The 21028-nt window shown below is 39.4% G+C and overlaps 1 protein-coding gene across 8 annotated transcripts in view; it reads right to left on the bottom strand.

Moving 5' to 3' along the window:
* Positions 1-21028, bottom strand: part of SH3KBP1 (SH3 domain containing kinase binding protein 1) — a 223755-nt gene that overhangs the window by 128879 nt on the left and 73848 nt on the right. For all 8 annotated transcript variants that reach the window (XR_004355261.1, XM_032679340.1, XM_032679339.1 and 5 more), the window contains one exon: positions 19513-19636. Coding sequence is in view for 7 of the 8 variants with exons in the window: in XM_032679340.1 (XP_032535231.1) it covers positions 19513-19636 (124 nt within the window). In the remaining variant the exon portion in view is untranslated. The remainder of the gene's footprint in view (positions 1-19512; positions 19637-21028) is intronic.

Genomic DNA, 21028 nt, shown 5'->3' with positions numbered 1-21028 from the left:
GCAGAAGTTACCTCAGGCAAGGCTGGAGAAAAAAGGGAGGCAGCATTCTGCAATACCTGCATCTAGACAGCTCTGTAGCATCTTTAGCTTTTGGTCTTGAGAAGCTGTAGTGGTTTGGACTTTGTTTTCCCCCAGAGGATAAGAAAAGTGGTAGACCCCAAGGGGTGGAAACCCCTGGAAGTTTTGAATTTCTGTCCAATGAGCGCTCCTGCAAAAAATGTAAACATATCACAACCAGACCGGAAGAGAAGAGTTGTAGTTTGAGGAGGTTAGAAGAAGGTGGCCATGTTGTGAGCCACGAGGAAGGGGCTCTGAGCCCCACAGGGGGGCTTTGGTCCCCAGCCCCAGCTGGAGCCTGTGGGGACCTGGAACAGCATAATGCTGGGCTAGGTGCCTATAGTTATGCTGGGAGATGTTTTCTCCATCGTGGGCAGTGGCCGTGGCAGTGGCCGGAGAAAGCAGCAGCCAGAACTGAACCGAAGAAGCAACAAAGACATGCAGCACCAGAGAAGGGACTCCTGGAAGGAGACCTGAGGGAAAGAGAGTCAGCAGCTGAGTTCTACAGAGTTCTTGGGGGTAAGAACTGATACCAGACCCCCACCAAAAACTCCTTTGAGACCTCCTGGAAGGAGGAAGTTAATAGACTCTTACTTGAAAGAGCCTTGAAGTGCAAGATGCACTGCAGAGAGGAGCTGAGAAGCTCGGACGTCCTGAGAGCTCAGCCAGGACGGTGTGGGAGGTTGGCCTTGAGGCCCTCCCTTGCTGCAAGCTACAAAGAAGCTCGCAGCCTGAGACAGGGCACAGAGGCCCTGCAAGGAGCTTGAATCTCCTGAAGATACCAGACCGTCACGAAGACCCCCTGTGCTTCGTGATATGACCGTGGTGAAACGACCTTGTCTGGGGTGACGAAGCCCACGGAAGACCACTCGTTTGGAGAGACGAGTGGCCGAGGGGGATACCCCCCCCCCCCTCGTGTGTGCTGGCAGAGATCCAGCTATCAGCTGCTACAAGAAACAACAGAGAGAGAGGGCCTGCTGCCTTAGAAGATGCTGCTGCTTAGTGACTGCTACTCTGAAGAAGCTGCTGCCCTGAGAGACTGGAAGGGATCTGTCCTTCTTTCCCTCCTGGACTTTTATTTGGAGGGGAGAAGAGATCTGATCCATTGTAAATACTTATGTCATGGTAGAGATAGTTGTAGTCGTGTGTATAATGTATTGTAGTATTTATTTGTACAGTCATTGTAATATATTCCCTTTCCCCATTCTGAGTCTGGTTGTGTTTTGTCTGGAAAAAACCCATCTCACAGTGGGTTGAGATGTGGGAGGGGGATGGAGTTAGGGAATTGGAATTTGGGCTATCTCAAACCATGACAGAAGCTCTGAATGCCACAGAAATTTTCCCATATTTTCTTATTTGTTCTCACCAGTTAAACAAGGCTCCGTGGCATTTAGAAGCATTCAGTTTTACTAAATTAAACTGATGAAATATTAAGAGTGATGGTTCATGGTAAGAAGGCTGCCAACAAGTTAGTTTTTTAATATAGTGTCATTTTCAAAAGATGCCACACATAAATCATATTCTTCTGGTCTTCTTCCCTTTAGTTTTTCCAAAAGATTCTAACATGCTCAAAAAACTGTAGTTTATCAAAAATGCCAAAAGGTATAACGTTCAATTCCATCATTACTGCCTTGTAGCTTTAGTTCTTATAGAAAGCAGGCTTTACACCTCAAAATCCTCTGCTACTAAGCATATTCAGAGGTTTATAGCCCTGAGTGTAAGGGATTTGCTTGACTGCAACCATTAATGCTTAACCAACAACATGTTCAAGCATAAATGGAAAACCAAAAGCATACAGCATTTTTCAACCTCAAGAAAATATATTGGTCCAAAGTGGCACAGTAACTGGCCCCTATGTACCCAACCCACATAATCACAACTACACAATACCCTACTTCTCCAGTTTTTTTCCTCACTGCTCTCTTAATTATTCTGTTTCCCTGCCTGACCAAAAAAGCCCCTTAAATCCTGCAGAGATGCATTTTTGTCTTTACAATAATGAAATAAAGCAATTTAGAACAACATGGACACTTGGATGTGTTTTGCAGATACACTTTATTTATGAGGGCAGAAAATTATGGGACTGAGTCTGAGTGATACATGTATCAATCATGCTGCTTAAAGATGTCAAAACAAGAAAATACCTGCAACTTCTCCTCCATAACTAAAAGCAATTGTTATTAAGTATGAAGAAATACATGCACACAATTTTTCATAATATGCTCCTGGTGCCTCATTACCCACAAGATTTACAACTACTAAATAATTTTCCAGTAACATACTTCCTGTTCTGTATTCCCTAATATTATTCAATATACAGATAAAAGGATAACACAGTAGTAGATTTAACCTTATATTCCAGCTGCATATATGGTCACAGATACACATAATCAGTCTTCAATTCTATTCCATTAGTCTGAAAGAACATACAAAAACGCTTCTCATTGAAGCATTACGCACACATAAGCTTTTCTAAAAACCTTGCTGCTGTCTAAGCACAATGATCATTCATGACTTTAGAGGCTTTCATATACATTACACACAACTCAATAGTCAAATTTTATAATTGCTCCACCAGTCACTGGAAGCACTGCTATGCGTCAATATGGTATTCACACTTGTTTAGAGAGGCCCAAGAACATCCTCCAGTGTCACCACACACCTCTTCAAATGTTGACACTAGGACACTAGAAGTGGTCTTACTCAAGGGAGTAAGACATAACGTAGAAAGGGAAACAGGAAAGCCCATGACCACAAAAGCAATTGAAACAAGACCTGCTAACAGGGAAGACAGCTGTCAATGACCCCCACAGTACTTTGGATTCAACATTTCTTAAAGTCCTTTCACTATGTGCTGTTCTTCACTACTCCAGGTACAAATATCCACTAAAATCTTGTTTAAAAGCAGCTTTTTCTGGTTAATCTGTCATGCTGCTGGAGAAGGGGAACAGGTGAAGTATGCAGCTCCCACAGGCAGCCCTTGCATGACTAAGGAATTTCAACTGACTTTTCCCAGCCGCCTCCCGGTCATGCCTTGTGTTCACCCGCATTCCCATAGAACAGCTGCAACCACAGACAACTTCCACTTCCAGGCTAATGCTTATATTTGACCTCAGGGCAAAAATTATTTTGTATGTTATGAACAGCAGCAGCATGTTTGCTTACAGAACTACTGTGAGCCACACTGTATCCTGATACGTCATCTGTAAATATTAAATCATCTACTAATATTAGTCTAAATATCTCCACAAAAAGCAGCACCAGGGAACTAATATGAACCCTGGATGTTCTCATAAAGTGTGTGCTGCTTGCATTATTGACATCCAGAGACTAAGGAAACACAGTAATATAGAAAGATTTATTTAAGCATAGAAGAAATATCTAGCAACACCTAAGATGAAAACAATAACAAAGCAAACCTAGGACTCCATATCTCAGACAAAATTTTAAATCAAGCACCTCACAAAAGATATCAAGTATCTTTATGCTGCAATGGAAGTTTGATATCAATCTATGGAAAGCTTTGCATAGTTCACTATCTTTTGCCTTTGAAGATAGATGATGAAGCATGCAAAACATCTGATAACTTAGTTGCCTCTGAGGTAACTCATACTTTTTATTTACAGAAATATCCCTGTAAGTAACTTATTACTGAAGTTGGTGGGGGTTTTTTTCTGAGTAAATTACATTTCCTTGTCTGCTCTTAGATCACTCTATTATTTTGTGGTGTTCACAGGGGTTCAGTATCTTACAACCCACTAAGAGAGCTGAAGCCTGCACTGAAGCTGCAATTTAAACAACCTTTTGTAAAGACAGAGAGAGTATTTATACTTAGAAAACAGTCCACTAAGGTAGGATGGTGACTCTGTAGCAATAGGCAAAAGCAAACACAGCACTTTTTCACCTCCTTTTTCAAGAGATGACACTTAACTGAAGCCTGGATAACAACAAATCTGATGACCATTTGGCCCTCACTGTGAGGGTAAACATGCTCTTGCAAATCAATTAGCAATGGATATGTATGCATGTAAAAGACCTCTGAACTCCACACAGCATAGGGAACAAAGCCAAATTTTTATGTGGCAACAGAGGAAGACAGAGAGACAGAGTCTATCTAACTGAAGACCAGCGCTCCAGTACAGAACATGGCACTTCACAGAGACATGTTTGCTTGCAGACAAACACAGAGCGACTGTGCAATCGTGATCCCTTGGTAGTTCTACAGGACACAGTATTGACAGCTGCTTCAGAACTGTCAGTCCCTCAGTCTTCATTTCAGTTACCACAGAGATCCACACGAACGATAAAATATTCACCTTTTTCTTAAAGTCAGAGTATATAAATAACCTCTTTCTGAGTCAGAATAATTACTTCACACCTTATGCTGTTTGTGGTAGTTTAAAAGCAGCGTGTTTTCAATGTAGAAACTCACAAAGAATACACTCTCATGTTTGTTCTGGGTTGCAAAAGTTTTGTTGTAACAAGTTTCAGTATTCTTTAAGTATTCTTTATCATCTTCAATACAGACCTGTGTGGTGGGACTTCAAGATCCCTGAAGAGATTAGCATATTAAGGCAAGAATCTCACCTAGTGAATAGTGATTGCAGAGAAATGGTCCCCTACTGAAGCTGAAAATACAGCCTGTTCTGAATTACCTTGAAAGATTTCATACTAATAAAGAAGACAAGTGTCCTTTGAAATTCATTCTCACCACTGATCACAAAATTCTGCAAAAAAACTTTGAAACAACAATCAGGCTTCATGTTTCCCCAGGCCTAACTGACTTGCCTGTAACCAAAGGCTGGGTCACAATGAACAAAACACATAACAGTTCAAATACAGAAGGACCACTTCTCCTCATTGAAAGCCTTGTTTTACCAAAATGCTTGTAAGCAAAGTCATTCCTTAATATAAGAACTTTTCTAGATTTCGAGATCCAGCGGGTGATAAAATATGAGAAACAAAATATTTACATTATCAGAATACTGTCTAGGCTGCCCATTGCCTTGAGTTATTTTCTTGTGAATTCATACTCTTTAAGACATCTGTTAAGTTGGCAAAGAAAAGAATCTCAAGGAGGAAGCAAGCAAATGCATCATTTATTATCTACCTTTTCTCCTCCTGACTGATTCTCTACTGATTTCAAATGATACAGGGACAGCTTCTTTATAAAAGGCATCATTGATATCTTCCAACTTTGAACACACGTTAACTGATTTTTTTTCTTCTACTCATGCCACCTGCCCTGATTCCAGGGCTGTATTTAACTCTTAGTTATTCTGCACATGTTCAGATTTCTCATTGTTTTAATTTTTGGTCTACACATATATATCCTTTGTTTTAAATGACTACTGTGCTATGAAAGTGAAATAAAGGACTGACAGCACGATCACCCAAAAAAATATTTCAAGGCAGGCAACTGAAAATTAAATTGCTTCAGTGCTGTCCAGCATGGGAGCTATGTGGTGTTAAAGACACATAAACCTCTAAAAGCTTCTGTTTACACGTTTACTTTTTCACCTGCGTTGTCACCCCATCCACAATACATTCCCCTTCAGCCTTTCCTGATATCCTCTTACCCTGTCCACATTTACCTTTTTCTTACTTATCCGTTTTTTTGTCTGCAGGGGTGATCAAACACTGACACAGGTTGCCCAAAGAGGTTGTGGAGATATCCTTGGAGATACCCAAAACTCAACTGAACATGATCTGGGGAAGCTGATCCTAGCTGACCCTGCTTCAGTAGGGGGGGTGACCCAGACTGTCTCCAGAGGTGCCTTCCAACCTCAGCTATGCTGTCACCCTATTTTAAGGCTACCCTTTAAACCCCCTATAGCCCATGGTTTTGTATTATTTCTCTGTTATTAAGCTTCCTTGTATACAGCTTCATTGCAAAAATCCAACCACTTTCTGTGAGTCAGCCTCTGACAGGTAAAGATGCTGAGAGCAGAGTATATTACTGCAAGTAGGTGTGAGCTGTCAGCAAACCACAGAAACTTGATTTCATATATTTGATGCCTTTCGTTGTTTACAAACCACATGTTAGTACAACCCAACCTTCAGCTTTCCAGGCTGAGCCAAACTCCCTCAGGATATTGTCTGCAGTAGATGCCACTTGAGAACAGAAAGCAAATACTAGAACTGTAGACTACAAGGATTGGCATTTCACTAGGGAGCTGCAGACAGCCTTTCTTTAGCACTTTTCATTCCTCTCTTTCTTCTTAACTGATAAGACTTCCATTAAGGTAGCTGAAATTCAAGGGGAAATGAAGCCTTTGTCATTGTACCAAAAATACTCCAGAACGAATGCTTATTTTTATCCTCAAAAAGGAATCAGGAAGATAAACTTCCACATTTTGCTCCTCATTGTATTTTGACAAAGGTGGCATAAGGTGAGTGAAAAAAAGAATTGTTTTGTCTGCTTAGAACTGTGTGAAACCTCTATGTATATCAGCATATTATTAAATTATTTCATCTTCGTATGAAGAACAAGGTATCTAAAAGCATCTAATAGTTCTTTCATGAGCAGCAGAATTAATGAAGCTTGGAGAACCACGGATTTACACGGAGTGCCTTCTAATCACCTCAGCTTCAACCCACTCCCACCACCCCTTCCCCAGCTTTCACTTGTACTACACATGCACAGCTGGGAAAGTGATCTGAGATGCTGGGACTGCTACAGAGCAGGACAGGTACTGACTGACTGCTTGGCTTGACCACTGGCTCTTGCCTCTCAAAACTGAGGTTTTCATTCAATCAGAAGCACTAATATGTGTCACATTTCTCTATTCAGCTTCCAATTTAAAAGAACTATTATGTTCCTATAAATGTACTGAAGACATTTAATACGTTAATCCACTGTCAACTCTAGCTAGAGACTCTCTAGCAGAGAGTTCCAAAAAATCAAGAGGAAGAGGGCAAATAAACAGATTCTCTCAAACAAGATTTGTTCCGTTAGGAAATTAGAATAAACCTCCTAGTAGCAAAGGCATCCGGACTGTCACAGGACAACACTCTCTTTGCAATTATGATTTCAATTACTCTCTTCCCTCATATGCAAACCAGTATTTGAGTATTCAGAAAATGACATCAGAGCCTTCACATGGTGAAATGAGTTTTGTAATAGGTTTCCTATAGGATCTTAACAACTAAGTTTTCATGAAGATATACAGCATTTATGAAGAATCTCCCTATGACAAATTTGTCTTTTCCTCTTCAAGGCCTTGGTTAAATTTTTATTTCAAAAGTGGTTCTATCTACCACACTACATTTTGCAGTTGAAGAACTAGACAAGAGGAGTAAGGAAGAAAATAAAATCCTCATTGCTTTCTGTATTGTGTGCAAATCAGTTGTCTGCTTCTTGAAAACAACACTCTTCAGGGTAATAGTAGTTTCTCCATGTTAGGTCCAGTATTTACATTGAAAAGCTGGAAATCTAATGTAATTTTTACATAATGAGATAGCTACTAAAGAGCTATCTCCTTTACACTGTGGAATGCAAATGCCTGAAAGAGTCCACTCCCACATTAAATATTTTTTGGTCCCAAAGATGCTGTAGCTTGCATTATGTTTCTAAATATTAACTTCAAATAACTACTTGAGCAGTGTGCCACTCTTGAATCAAGCAAAGAATTTCACAACACAAATGGTGTGGAAGCCCTAGAACACGGCAAGGACATAGTTCAGACAAACTTACACACTAGATTTTAATCACTCTGCCCCCTTCCAGATATGGTCAGTTCACACTTGTGTACCCACTTCCTACAAACTGACTGCAGAACATGTGCTGGTTGGGTTTTGTGCCTTAATACTAAAAGTTTGTTTGCCTTATAATTTCTGTAATTCTCAGAAAAGTAAGTGATAAACAAACTAAATATTCTGTCTCCTATTCAAGGGAACTATTACTAACCACCTTTCTAATGATGTTCACTTAGCTTGTATTTTCAGGTTTTTTCTAGTTTTCAGTGGGTTTTAAATTAAACACTGAAAGATTTCTGTACAGAGGTAACCCAGTCTCACTACACTGTACCAAATGCCGACTTCTAAGCTGTACAAAACTTCATGTCAAAAACCTCTGCTGCTTTACTTTCTGCAAGTCCCTCATCCAGTAGCTAACCCAGATTTCCCCACTCCATGATACATCTGGGCATGTCATACTTGCATGACTCTTCACCCTAACACCCTTCAGCTCTGTTTCCAGGGCCACAACCATTTCCACTTCTGACAACACGCTGTGAGTAGGGATGACTTCATGTCAATTCTGATCTGTGCAAGGATGAAAATTCCTGCCAAATTAACTAATTCCAGGAATCCAGCTACACAGCTCTCCTAACTTTATCCAAGGATGCAACTGCATGCAAGATGCCATACTGAACCTGCCACCAAACCTCTTCTTTAATCCTTGTCTTTTTCCTCCCCACAACAGCATTCACACAAACTATTTCTATCCCCACGTCTAAGCACTTGGTGACCTCCACAAACTTTCACCATAACTCTGCCTAAGATCCCTTAATATCATGTTTAATCAAAGTACTAGAGCTCTCCATGTTTAATCAATTAAGCAATTTCTTCCAGTTTACTGGAACTTTCTTATTATATTGTTCTGTTTTCTTTAGACAGGAGTTTTCCAAACTTCTGGTGCCAGGCAAGGCAGGTAGGCTAGTTTCATACCTTGTCATCTTCCTAACCTTTTTTATGGCATCTGTACACCCTTCACCACTTGTCTGCGTACCCTCTCCTTCCAAATCATACAGTCTGTTACAAAACTATTGTCAGCTGTTATGCCAATGCCTTTGTTCAATAATATTACTTTTGTTTGTGAAAATAAAAGTAATAAAAAAGGGCTCAAATGTATGTTGTGCATTTGAAAGCACTTTATCGGCCTATTTGTCTGGCATTATTGAGTTTCAGGTTTTTTAGTAGTTTTTTCATACAATGGATAGGAGAATACCAATTTGCATAGAAATAAAAATATATGTGGAAGACTACTTAAGCTGACAGGGCAACTGCAATGCACAGTAAAAGAAACTCCTTGGTTTTAAAATAATTAGGGGGAAAAAAACCCCACAACTGTCTAGGTTTCAAGTTTGTAACGTCTCAACAAAGTTTTTAGTTTTGCTGGGATAAACACTATCTTTTCCTTAAAATGTCAAGTTCCTCTTGTCTTTTCCATTACACTTGCCACATGAATGAGAAGTTACTTCCTCAAAGTTAAAAACTGTGAATAAATAGGCCTTTGGCTCAAGTCAGCTGTGTCAGTAATGAAATCCATCTCCAAAACAGTTCTGTGGTTACAAGATGAAGAGTAGGGAGGAGAGAAGGGTTCTGTACAAGAAGAATTCTGTATACAACTGCAATGCTGGTTTTTTTGGACACTGACCAATCCACATACCCTCCCAACACAAGAGAAAAGTGAAGGGCAACACTGACCATGCAAACTGACAAGAGAGCATGTCTGTTTTTTCCAGCAGTTGATTTAACTGAATGATCATGAACCATCTTTTGAAAAGTTTCACAAACCATCACTCTCTCAGAGAACTTTTGGAACTATTTTCATCTGCAACCAAACAAAAGGCAGCACTGCTGATTCCTCTGCTTCCCACAGATCCTCCAATACTCCTTGCCATCCTGTCACATCAAGTGCTCCTGATGGAGTGCAAGGAGGCAGACAGGGAACTGATCAGCTGTTAAAAACAACCTCTGCATTTTTCTTGCTAGTTTAATGTTAACTTTGTTCATTCTCCTCGTCTGGCCCACCATGCAGCCAAACATCGATAGAAGAACATAAGAAGAATAAAAACAGGAAAGATGGCTCTTTTTTTTGGTGGCATCACTAGCTAGCTTAACATCTTCCTGAAACTACAGCCTCAGGCTAACCTTTAGACATTTGTTACTTTTGTTTTCCACTGCTCTATTTGCTCAATAGCTGTCAGGCATGTGACTGAACCTTTTGGTTTTCCTGAGGTCACTGGAGCTTTTTTTATTTAAATAATTTCCTGGATGCTTCCTTACCTCTTATGAATTCCCAGAAGTAACTGTGACCCATGTAATTCAGCATAACAACTTGCTGAGTAGGTAGTCTAATGGAGAATTCTGAGGCCCAAAAAATACCAAGTCTTATGACTACAGTTGCAAAATGAAACAATAATGGCTGACATTGCATCTTGCAGCTTTTGCAGAGCTAGATGCCAGATGATATAGATCAGGGACATCTGGAATCTAGTAGGAGTCTAAAAGAAGCCAATACAAGGTACACATGGTATTAAATGCATAGCAATGAAACATGCTAATATAAGACAAGACAAGCAGCTTGGAAGTACAAAGTATATGCCTGAAATCCCCAAAGAGGACATAACAATGCCATCAGGCTTGGGCATATCATTAATAAATACATTATCATCATGAGAAAAGATATTATCAAATTGTGTTTTAAGTAGCAGTATTATGACAAACAGAATTCATTAAAAATCAAAATAGTGTGTTATTAATCTACAAATTGCCATAGTAGCATATTTTCAGTGCCAGGCTGAGCACTGTATGGGTACAAAGCTAGTAAAATCTGGTTCCTAGAGAAAGCAGTATCAGAAACACATTCTGGAGCAGCCAAGTATTTCCGGGGGAGGGGAGTGCAGATGTATCCTGGGCTGTCATGGGTCCTTGTGGTGCCAGTGCTCTCTGGAAGAGTCTGTGGAGTACAGTGGCAGATTTATGAATATGCAGCCACAGATGATGCAACAGTAACAGCTAAAATCATGAGGGCCTTCACTGGAGCGACGCAGCCCAGGCAGAGCACTAAAATCATGAGGGCCTTCACTGGAGCGACGCAGCCCAGGCAGAGCACCATGCCAGTGGCACTACAGCCCCGCAGACTTCAACACTCATTCCCAGCCAATTTGTGCATCTGCAGGGAGCTACTTCTCCCCATGAGGAACTCTGCCCAGCCCCCACTTCAGTTTCTAAATAAAGTCGGCGCCGAAGTTAGGAAATAACGGCTCTTGCTGGGTGACAGATAATAATAATCTTTCATATCGCAATCCTGAGCTTGGGGCCAAGAATCAGCCATCAGCCACTTGTCAGCACTTCCACGTTTCACTCCCTTGTCAAGCACAACCACCCTACCAATCAGCTTGGAAACTAACCATCATCAGCAACATGCTTTGAATTTTTAAAGAAGATGATGCCACAAATTAACAGCAGGCAAGAAAAAGGCACAAACACGTATTTATAATTGAAAAGGGAATGCAGAAAGATACAGAACAGGAACTAATGCAAACTACTGGTGCATCTTAAACGTGAAATAACATTAGAAAGCAGTGATATAACCATAAAAAAATATGGTAAACAGTACTATACATCACAACACACCACTAACAGCACAACTTTCCATGCTGTGAGCATCCTGATAATGGCAGAGTAGACCTTAAAGAAGAAAATACTGAAAAAAGATAAAACATGCATGAAGTATTCAATGAATAAAATTTAGGAAGCTACATGCCAGTGGAAGCAAGAAATATACCTTTGCAGGCAAAGTATCTTGTTATTCAAGTTACTGCATCTGCATAATACATAATCAGAAAACTGAAAGCCTACATAGCTAATAATGCCATCCTACTCAGAATAATCCAAGTCATGCATTGCCAACACTGTCTGATACCTCCATGTGCTTTACAGATCTAGTTATACCAAAGCAAACTTCCCTAATTTCAGGGGCTTTTAGCCAGATGAATGGAAGCACTTCACATAGTATGTGAAAAAAAATTAAAATGAATGCAGTGACAAGTTTATTCCAGGCACGTCACTTTATCAGAAGAATGTTTTTAAAGCCTGTATCAATTCCTGGTAGGAAAATGTTTCACAGAATCTATCATACACCATAAAACAGCACAAACAATGTTCCTTATGGAGAATAATTTCATATAGTTTATTGTCACCTGCAGCCAACAGCAGAGCTTTGCTTAAAGCACTCTAGATGTTGCAAATGTGCACAGGGGAAAGGGAGCAGGGCAAAAGAACAGGTAAAAAATACCTCTGTAAAGTGCATTTGGAGTTAAATCCCCTTCCCAGACACACATTCCTAACCAAACCCCAACAAGCAGCTGGTTCACAGAAGTCCCCCCAGCAACATACTTCTAAGCAGAACTCTGCACAGCTCTCCCAAACCACCAAGGTAGTGATGTTCCTTCCCACCAGCAGGCACAGTTCATTTTTCCTGTGTATATTCTTGCCACTTTCTGCAGAAGTTTATTCCAACTTGGGTTTATAAATACCATTCCATCAAAAGAGGAAGCTCTTGAATAATGATTGTAATTTCCTTCTCATCCAAGTAGACAGAAATTAAAAAGTTTCCTGCACTAAAGTGACTCAACAGCAGCAGAACAAGTCACTCAATGCCAATACAGCAAGCACAAGTATGGATGTTTTTTTAAAGGTATAAAATCATAGAAAAAATTACAAAGGCATATGTTTACATTAAACTTTCATGTAAATACAAAAATCTTTTTTACAGAGGGGTGCTGCTTACTGAGTTAACAAACAAATTCTCATACCAACGATTTACACAAATTATTTAGGTCTTCAGTTCATGTCACATGACACTGCAATTTGAAGGAGACCCAAGGGAGCTGTTGACAGGCCCTGCTTCTCACCTACAAACCAAGAAATCATTCAAATGATTTTATGGTTATCAAAGGAGCCAGAAACCTTCAATGATTACCTCAGGACACTGATTAGCGCTGTAACTCACCATAGCATGGCTTCCTCTTATCACTACCCACAAGCCATGTGCAAAAGATGTCAACAGCTGCACAGCCCCCATTCCAGCCCAGCAGGGAGGGTTAACACCAGCTCCTTGTCTCCACACAGCACCATTCCAGCTATTATCCAAGCAAGCAAAGGTAAGGAAGCACTGAAGTAAGGATCTACCTGTCAGTGTGAGCACACACTTAGAGGGCCATATTTAACTTAGTAGTTACTAATTCATCCAAATTAACTGAAGGAACAAGACAAGCATTATTGACCCAGTTTAAAGTACAGTCAAAGTATATTCTCTTCACCCCAAATTTTCAGTCCAGATAGGGTTGTGTTCTATATTCCATAACAGTATCCCTGCATTTCTCCTCTGCTCTCATTGTCTCTACCCCAGGATAAGAAGTCCGACTCTCTGCTATCACAGCTGCCAGACAGGTAGATACCCCAAGTTTGGCACTGGGAAATACACAGAGATCTCGAAGTCTTGCTCCAAGGCTCAGAGCCACCTTGCTTGTCTTCTGCCATTCCTTAATCACAAGGAGAAGAGAATTACAATTCAAACGAGGGATTTCTACAACTGGCTTCAATAGGCCACTCCTACACAGATCCTTATGATACTCACTTGGATCCCACAGCAGTGGTTGAAGTCAACTATGCAAAATTGCAGAAGCTGCATCAGGGCTCAGCATTTGTGCATTTTGAAGACTACAACGAAGGAGTAATTGAAAAGAAAGGGTAGGCACCTAGGATAAAAAGAGATGAAGGGCACTGCATAGTAAATGACAAGATAAGAAATTATCTCCCTGAAACAAGCTATTGGAATCTGGATAGATTATCAAACCTTAACTGAATACCAGGGCAGCAAACTACCATAAGAAAGGAAAAAAAGTTTATATTTTATATGTATTAAATTGTTATTTAAATAGAACTTATAAATAAGATCTGCTTGAAAAGAATGAGTGAGCACACATTCCACTCTTGCCAGGAAGACAGCATTGAGATATTTCTTCTAGACCAAAAAAAAATATTCATGGCAATGCTGCACATGTCCAGCACAGATCGGTGTGTTTTCCTGCCTCTCTGAACTGAAAGCATTGCTTTCCAGTGCAGTGTAGCCTACTTAAATACTGGGATAATTTTCACCCTTATTTTCAAGAAACAGTACTTTTAAAGGAAATGTGTATTATCTCAGATTCTACTTCTGTGTATGCAGATATGGTATTTAAACTCAAAGAATAAATATTTTGCCACATTCAAGTTTCCTGTGCCATTAATTTTATATGTCTCACTTTGGGTTTGTGTCATATGTTGCATGCATATTTTAACCTTAATAGGCTGAGAAGTATGTTCTTGTGCATATTTGTGTAAACTGTATACTGATTATAAACCAATTAGCGGATCATACAAATGAAAAGGATTTTTTTTTTCCATGTTAGCTATAATTTCTCTGAAGTTGGCAGTATTTGCAAGGGAACACCAAAGCCTGTCTGTGGAGAAGGCCTGAACATATAAACAGCAGAAAGATAATCCAACCAAAAGACAGATCAATGCCTTGAAACTTACTGTGCTCAAAAGGAAAACCAAAGCTGAGCTTACTGAGGGTCAGACACATCATCAGACATGATGAAGGCAGTCTCTTGCACTGCTTGGTAATAAAACACTTAATGAAGGAAATTTTTGAGGTTTGCCTTTCTGTTGAAAAATAAGACCAGAATCATAGCTTACATACATTATAGAATACAAAACTCAGAGTCATCACACTCATCACACACATGTCAAGTCGCCAACAGCTTGTCTTTTTAATAAACGGGGTATCTTTTTGTATCCAAATAATCAAAACACTATTGAACAAAATGATGAAGCATTTTTCTTGTGAAATACTTCTCCCATTTCTCTAATTTACAAAAATGGGCTTATAAATATCAGTTTTGCATAAAACAGACTTTTTATTCCTAAATTAAACCTATTATATCATCAAATCTACTTTCACAAAACTTCCCTTTTAGCATAGGATGTAAATTCCCTTCATTATTTAAATGTAGGCTGGAAGGTAAAATAAATAATTCTCAAGACAACTAGAAAAAACATTTCCTTGCTTTCAGTGTTTGGTTTTGATTAAGAACATGTAACACGTGATGAGCCGTTCCAGATTTGCTGGCTTGAATAAGCTCAATGCAGACAGCAATTACAGTTTATAGAAAATAAGTATATCTGACAAGGCAATATATCTTTGCCTCAAATGTTTACTCATATAACAATTGTTGTTAGTTTACTTACAAAATACAGCCTATCAGCTCCAGTTTTGCAACTTGGCCTAAGCAAGTGGGCTCTTTTTCCCAGATACACAAAATAGCACAATCAATATGATACTTAAAAATAGAATACTCAAAAATCAGAACAAAAGTAGTCTACAATAAGCTATAGCCATTTAACAGTTAAGCTCATTGCATGCAAGTTTCCATTATATCCCTTTACACCTGAATGAAGATCATACTGAATTTATGACTGATCTGAAATAGTTGCACAACTTCAGATCTGTTTTTAGATTTTGAAAGTTAACTTAGAAGAGATGGAATTTCACCATGTTGGAAAAGCACTTAAGAAAAAAAAAAGAAGATATCTTCCAGTGTTTTCCTGTTCCAAGATCTGGTTGTAATTTTCTTATGTTATTAGATAATTGTAACAATAGCAATATTTTTGCCTTTTTCAAACAATCTGAAAACGTTCTCAGGGAAGAAAAGGCTTTGCCAGCCTTTTATTACCAATGTGCAACAATGCCAATTCTAAAGAGAGAAGAGGAATTTTTTTTTTTTAAGTCAGCTTTATAGAAGTTTTAGAAGAATAGCTCTATATGCCAGCCAGTAAATCTGGAGTAGTGAAAAGATACACCAGAAGACCCACACCTGTCAAGAAAAGGATTTTCTTGGCATATGAACAGTAGGAAGAAACAGAAGAATGATCCCTCCCAGCTTCTGGCAATGGATATGCAAGGCAACCACAGCTGACATTCATATAGCCTTAGGCAGGTCATTCAGTGCCATAGTCTTTTTCCTTCGACAGGGGCTGATAATGCAGCACCTGAAGCACTCATCAAAACTAGCCTAGAGCTGCTGCAGCCCAGGGAACTGACAGGGAAAGCACAAGGCTGTTATGCTTCTCCAGCCCCATCTCTACACTCAAGCAAATGGTCCTTTTTTGAGCCTTTCAGAGGCGAAGCAGGAACCCACTGGAGGGTTATATTAGAATGCCCAATTTCTTAGATGTTACCTGCCATCACTACCACGCTGTAACAGATCCCAGTGTCTTAGTGAGGCAAGCATAAACCCAGGTTTTGCCAAGAGGCAGCCTGAGGCAGAGACAGCTGAAATACATGGAAGTTACTCATAAATCTGGATATGTCACTGGAATAAGTCAGAAAAAAAACCCTCTGCCTATCTGAAAAATCAATCTATATTAAGATACTTGATCCTGGCAGATAAGTGTGGTAATTTGGCCAATAGTTTAAGTGCATTAGCAAAAGTTCCATAGCAGCTCTGTGGCAGATCTAGAAAATAACCCCATTACTTCTTAAGCGTAGCCCTAGCTTCTAGATCGTACTTACAACCCTGTAAAGAGAGGAAATACCTACACAAATATATCAAGGTTTAATATAACAGAGTTTCCTAAATTATGTCCACCACAGCAGTTGTCACTATTGTTTGTTTCCATTAGGTCACTAGTATCTGTGGTCAAAAAGAAACATTAAAGGAAGAGAAATGTTCTGGTTTTACCACCCAGAGTGAAAAGCAGACAAAATCAAATCCTTCCATCTTCTCTCGGTCTTTATAACTAAAACCTGAATGATTCACTGATGGTGACCCATAACTAATAATACCACAGCCAGCTGCCACCCTTACTTTGCAATGAAAGTACTAACCCAACCAGGCTACTACTGCTGGATTTACACCATCTTTAAATTGTTCCTAGATTACATGTGTAATCCAAAGTAGAAACATTCATTACTATTGTGGTTTAATCCCAGTCAGCAAATAAGTATCATGCAGCCACTTGCTCACTTACTTGAGGAAATAAGCCTTTACAAGATGTATTTCTATTTACATATTATAAGAGCCCCTGATTTCAATACAGTGCTAAGAAATAATTAGCATGAACAAAAAAAGATAAAAAGTTGGATCCTAAATATCTTTCCAGTTCAGAAATTCATTCTTTTCCTCTTAGCTACGTAGATGTTTCTTACAAATAACTTAGCTATTTTCCTTGAATACCACTGCTGGACACTTGTCAATATTCCTCAAGGAAAAACTCTCTACACGCCAGAAGCCCAAGAGGCCAAGATTCTTCTGCTCAAAATGTAAATGCCTGCTAAAGTGCTGACACTTAAATTAGGCCAACCAAGCTAAGTAATAAATCTATGCAATGTAACACCACAACAGTAGAAAAGCACTTATCATCATCTTGGTAATAGAAACAATGCAGCAGCACAAAATACTTCACTCCCACATCACTGGACTGCTCTGAAGTTCCAAGCAGCAAGATTACATTGCTCAAGAAAATAAATAATACTGCCTACTATTTTCACGGGTGAACATTGATTAAAGACCTTTAGATGCATCCCCATCCCCCTCACTTCCTAACAATAAGGAGAGAAAAACCAAACCAAAAGAACAACAACAAAAAAACCCCACAAACCTATACCCTCTTTCAAGTCTGGTCACATTCTGTGATCAGTAAACAGACTGAGTTAACGTTTAATAAAAATCCCAGGACAAGAACACTTTAAGAAAATAACTCCAATAGTATTTAGGGTTCCCTTTTCAGTAACATATTGCAACAGTTTCCACAAGGAGATCTGCCTCACAGATCCTAGAAAACTCTTACTGAACACAACAGCAACTCCTTGCCCAGCTGTCCTCACTTAAACAAGGCTACTTTGGCACCCTGCTCAAACTGATCCCAGGAAAAACGAGGGGAAGCTGTCTTGGCCTTGGTATGTATGCTCTGTGCATCCTTAGCTGTACTGCTTCAGCACACCATCCTGCAGCTGCTTGCTCTGCAGCAGTGGAAACAGCTGTGGAGAAGCAGCCAAAATGAAGAGTGCACCAGCCCTGACATGATGCAGAAGTAGTCATGAGAAGTGCAGTCCCCACCAATGAAATCCAATGCAGCAACATCCTAACGAAATCTGCTACACCCAGATCTAACCTCTTCCTCCACCTACAGATCTTCATGTCAGTCTTTCCTTTTCTCCTTTCAACAAATATGAGGGTTTGTATTCTTCAGCTAAAGACAGAAAAAGAGAATTTCTTTATCTCCTGAATCCTTTAAAGCTTCTGAGCCAGAGGGAAGAAAGAGGAGGAGAAAGCCTGTGTTCTAAGTATCATATTTGGAGTGTTATCCCCTTGTGACTGAACTGAATCTCTGCATCTGCCACAGCTATTAGCCTTCCCCAAATAGCAGCTGAAGCAATATGGAACAAACTTGGTCCCCAGATAATTTCTCAGCTACTCATATGTTTCTGTATAGCAGCCATGAAAAAGAATAATTCTTGATTATTTAATTCTGCTGTTGCTTGAAAAACCTATGACCCAAATCAGAAATGTTGGACGTGTCTACAGATTCATGATGACACTGCAAGCTCAAAAGACAAAGCTTTCTGAGATTTATTTTCCATTTTTTCTTTCAGAGGACATCAATCCTCGCAAAAGAGGTGGAGATTACTCCCCCTCACATGTTAAAAGAAGTCATACATTTTGCAGAAATTATTAAATCTTCACTTGCAATTGTAAACCTTAAGACCTCTATTCAAACTGCAGCTCAAATGCAATATCTGCTGATAATACAGAAGAAGAAATTTCCACATGCATAGTCGTAACCGGTTAAAAGACATCCCAAAATGAAAATTACATTACAGCAATGATTAATGACAGCAGATTATTCTGTATAAGACAGCAAGTAAGAAACTGTCCAGTGAATTCTCCAGAAGAAATTACAGCACACCTCTTGCACAGAGACAATTGTTCTCCTACAAACAAACAGGAGCATAAACATAACCTAAAGAAAAATCCAGCTTTTATACTGCCAATTTCTTGTTTAATTCTGATATTTCTGAGAGCAGGACTGGGAGCTAGGGAATGAGACAGAAGATTTGGAGGCTTTCATTTTAGCAAGCCAAAACCCTACATAGGAATCTGCATTGGGAATCAAGCCAGACATGAAGAGCATACATTCCAGTCTGAAACAGAAGACAGTGAAAGACACTTCCCAGGAAACTAATGCATTAAGTTTTATGTTTTCCACTTTTTTTTTTAAATTTCTTTTAAAGTTCTCTGTCCCAGATAAAGTAGGAATACATGAATGTGGACTGACATCATTGCAAAAACCACCATATATGCAAGCTGTCAGTTCCCTACTTTAATGAGCTTTAGTAATCTCCTCATACAGCTTTCCTTAATTAAATGTACTGAGGAAGGACTTTTTTAAGAAGAAAGGGATGTCTGTGCAAATTAATGTGGAAATATTAGACATAATACATGCATCCATATGCCAGTCTAAGAAGACAAAAATTTTTTTTTTATTATTGTTGTTATGCCTGCTATGCCTTTTCAGTTAAACAGACACCAGCTTTATTTCTAGAAACAAGAAAGGTTTACATTTTGTTCTTTGAAAAGTCTGAATTTAATCTGCATTTAAGCGTCTTATATACTATACCTTTTCTGTTGGTTCTAATAATTGTCTCAGACAACAGTAAAGGGCTTCCATTGGAAACTTCATTTATAGGCTTCTCTGGTGGTTTGTTGGCAGTGTTTTCTTTCTTCATGTCCTTCTTTATTTCCTACAAAAGGCAGATAGAGAGGGAGAAAAAAGAGAAGAAAGAGTTAAAAAAAAGGTATTATAGAATATTCTAAATCTCAAGTTCCCAAGACTTTATCTTAAAACTTCGATGTATACAGCCCTGCCTACTCTAATGCTACCTCAAAGACTCTTACAAAATGCCACAAAAAGAAAGCAATCTTCTGTAACCTTTTCCAATGGACACTATAGTTTTTGTTTTTAGAATAATTCCTTATTTATGTGTGAAAATTGTAGGACAGCTTTACAAATCTCTTAGTAAAGATCACCAAAGCTGGAAGATGTGAGGGGGGAAAAAAAAAAAAGGCTTTTTAGTTTATCCAGCAAATAGCTGGACATCTGACACACAGGGCAGAACTGGTACAGTGCTCCTGATGTAAAGGCAGCTAAAGTCTGTTTCCACTCCGTTGAGAAGCCCACAGAAATAACCACCATAGCAGGAAGAAAAATAATAACTAGGCAAATATGACAAATGTTACCATAACTGGCAGAAGCATATAGAGAGCCTGCTGTCAGAGTTGCTGCTAACACTAACACATTTTGCTGCTGACTACCTTTTAAGGAGATCGACTTCTTTGGCAGCACATGGAGAAAATAAATATGGTGGGGTTTCATGAAAGTAAATCCACAGAAAACAGCTTTCTAAGACTTCACAGTTAGTGTTTGAGAAGATGCACAATACTTCTTTATCAGCTTCTTAGTCAGACTTTAAAGGTCTAACTGCATCCCAAATATCATCACCTCACATATATCTTATCTTGAAACACCACTGAAGTAAACAAACAGCATTACCTCCACTTTATAGATGGGAAAATGACACAGTACAAAGGCTAAACCATTTGCTTCCAACCATGTCCCAAAAAATAAGGAAAAATAAGTTAAGTTTTGGCTCCAAGCTTTGTCCTAGAGCCACAGAGCCACGCAGGCTGGGAGAGACCTCAGAAGGTCCCTACTCCAATCCCCAGCTCAAACCAGGGTCACCTGTGAGGTCAGACCAGGCTGTTTAAGGCTGTTTGCCCAGCTGGGTCTTGAAAACCTCTAAGGATAGAGACTGTACAAGCCCACTGCTTGACTGACCTTACAGTGACAAAATTTTTCCTTATAGCCAGCCTGAAACTTTCTTTTCAAGTTCCATCTGCTCTCTCCTGTCGTTCCCACCAGGCACCACTGGAAGGGCCTGGCTCTGTCTCCTACAACATTCTTGTGTGTATTGGAAGGTCTCCCCAAAACCATTTCTTCAGGCTGAATAAGCCCACACCTTCCTCAGCATCTCCCCAGGGTGCATGTGCTCCAGCTTCCTCAGGCACAGAGCTTGCTTCAGTTTATCGATATTCTTCCTTTACATAAAATCCTCATTCCATCCACAAAATGGGAT

This window comes from Chiroxiphia lanceolata, chromosome 2, assembly GCF_009829145.1.
Source record: "Chiroxiphia lanceolata isolate bChiLan1 chromosome 2, bChiLan1.pri, whole genome shotgun sequence".
Classification (NCBI taxonomy): Eukaryota; Metazoa; Chordata; class Aves; order Passeriformes; family Pipridae; genus Chiroxiphia; species Chiroxiphia lanceolata.
This window is presented reverse-complemented; position numbering and strand designations above follow the sequence as displayed.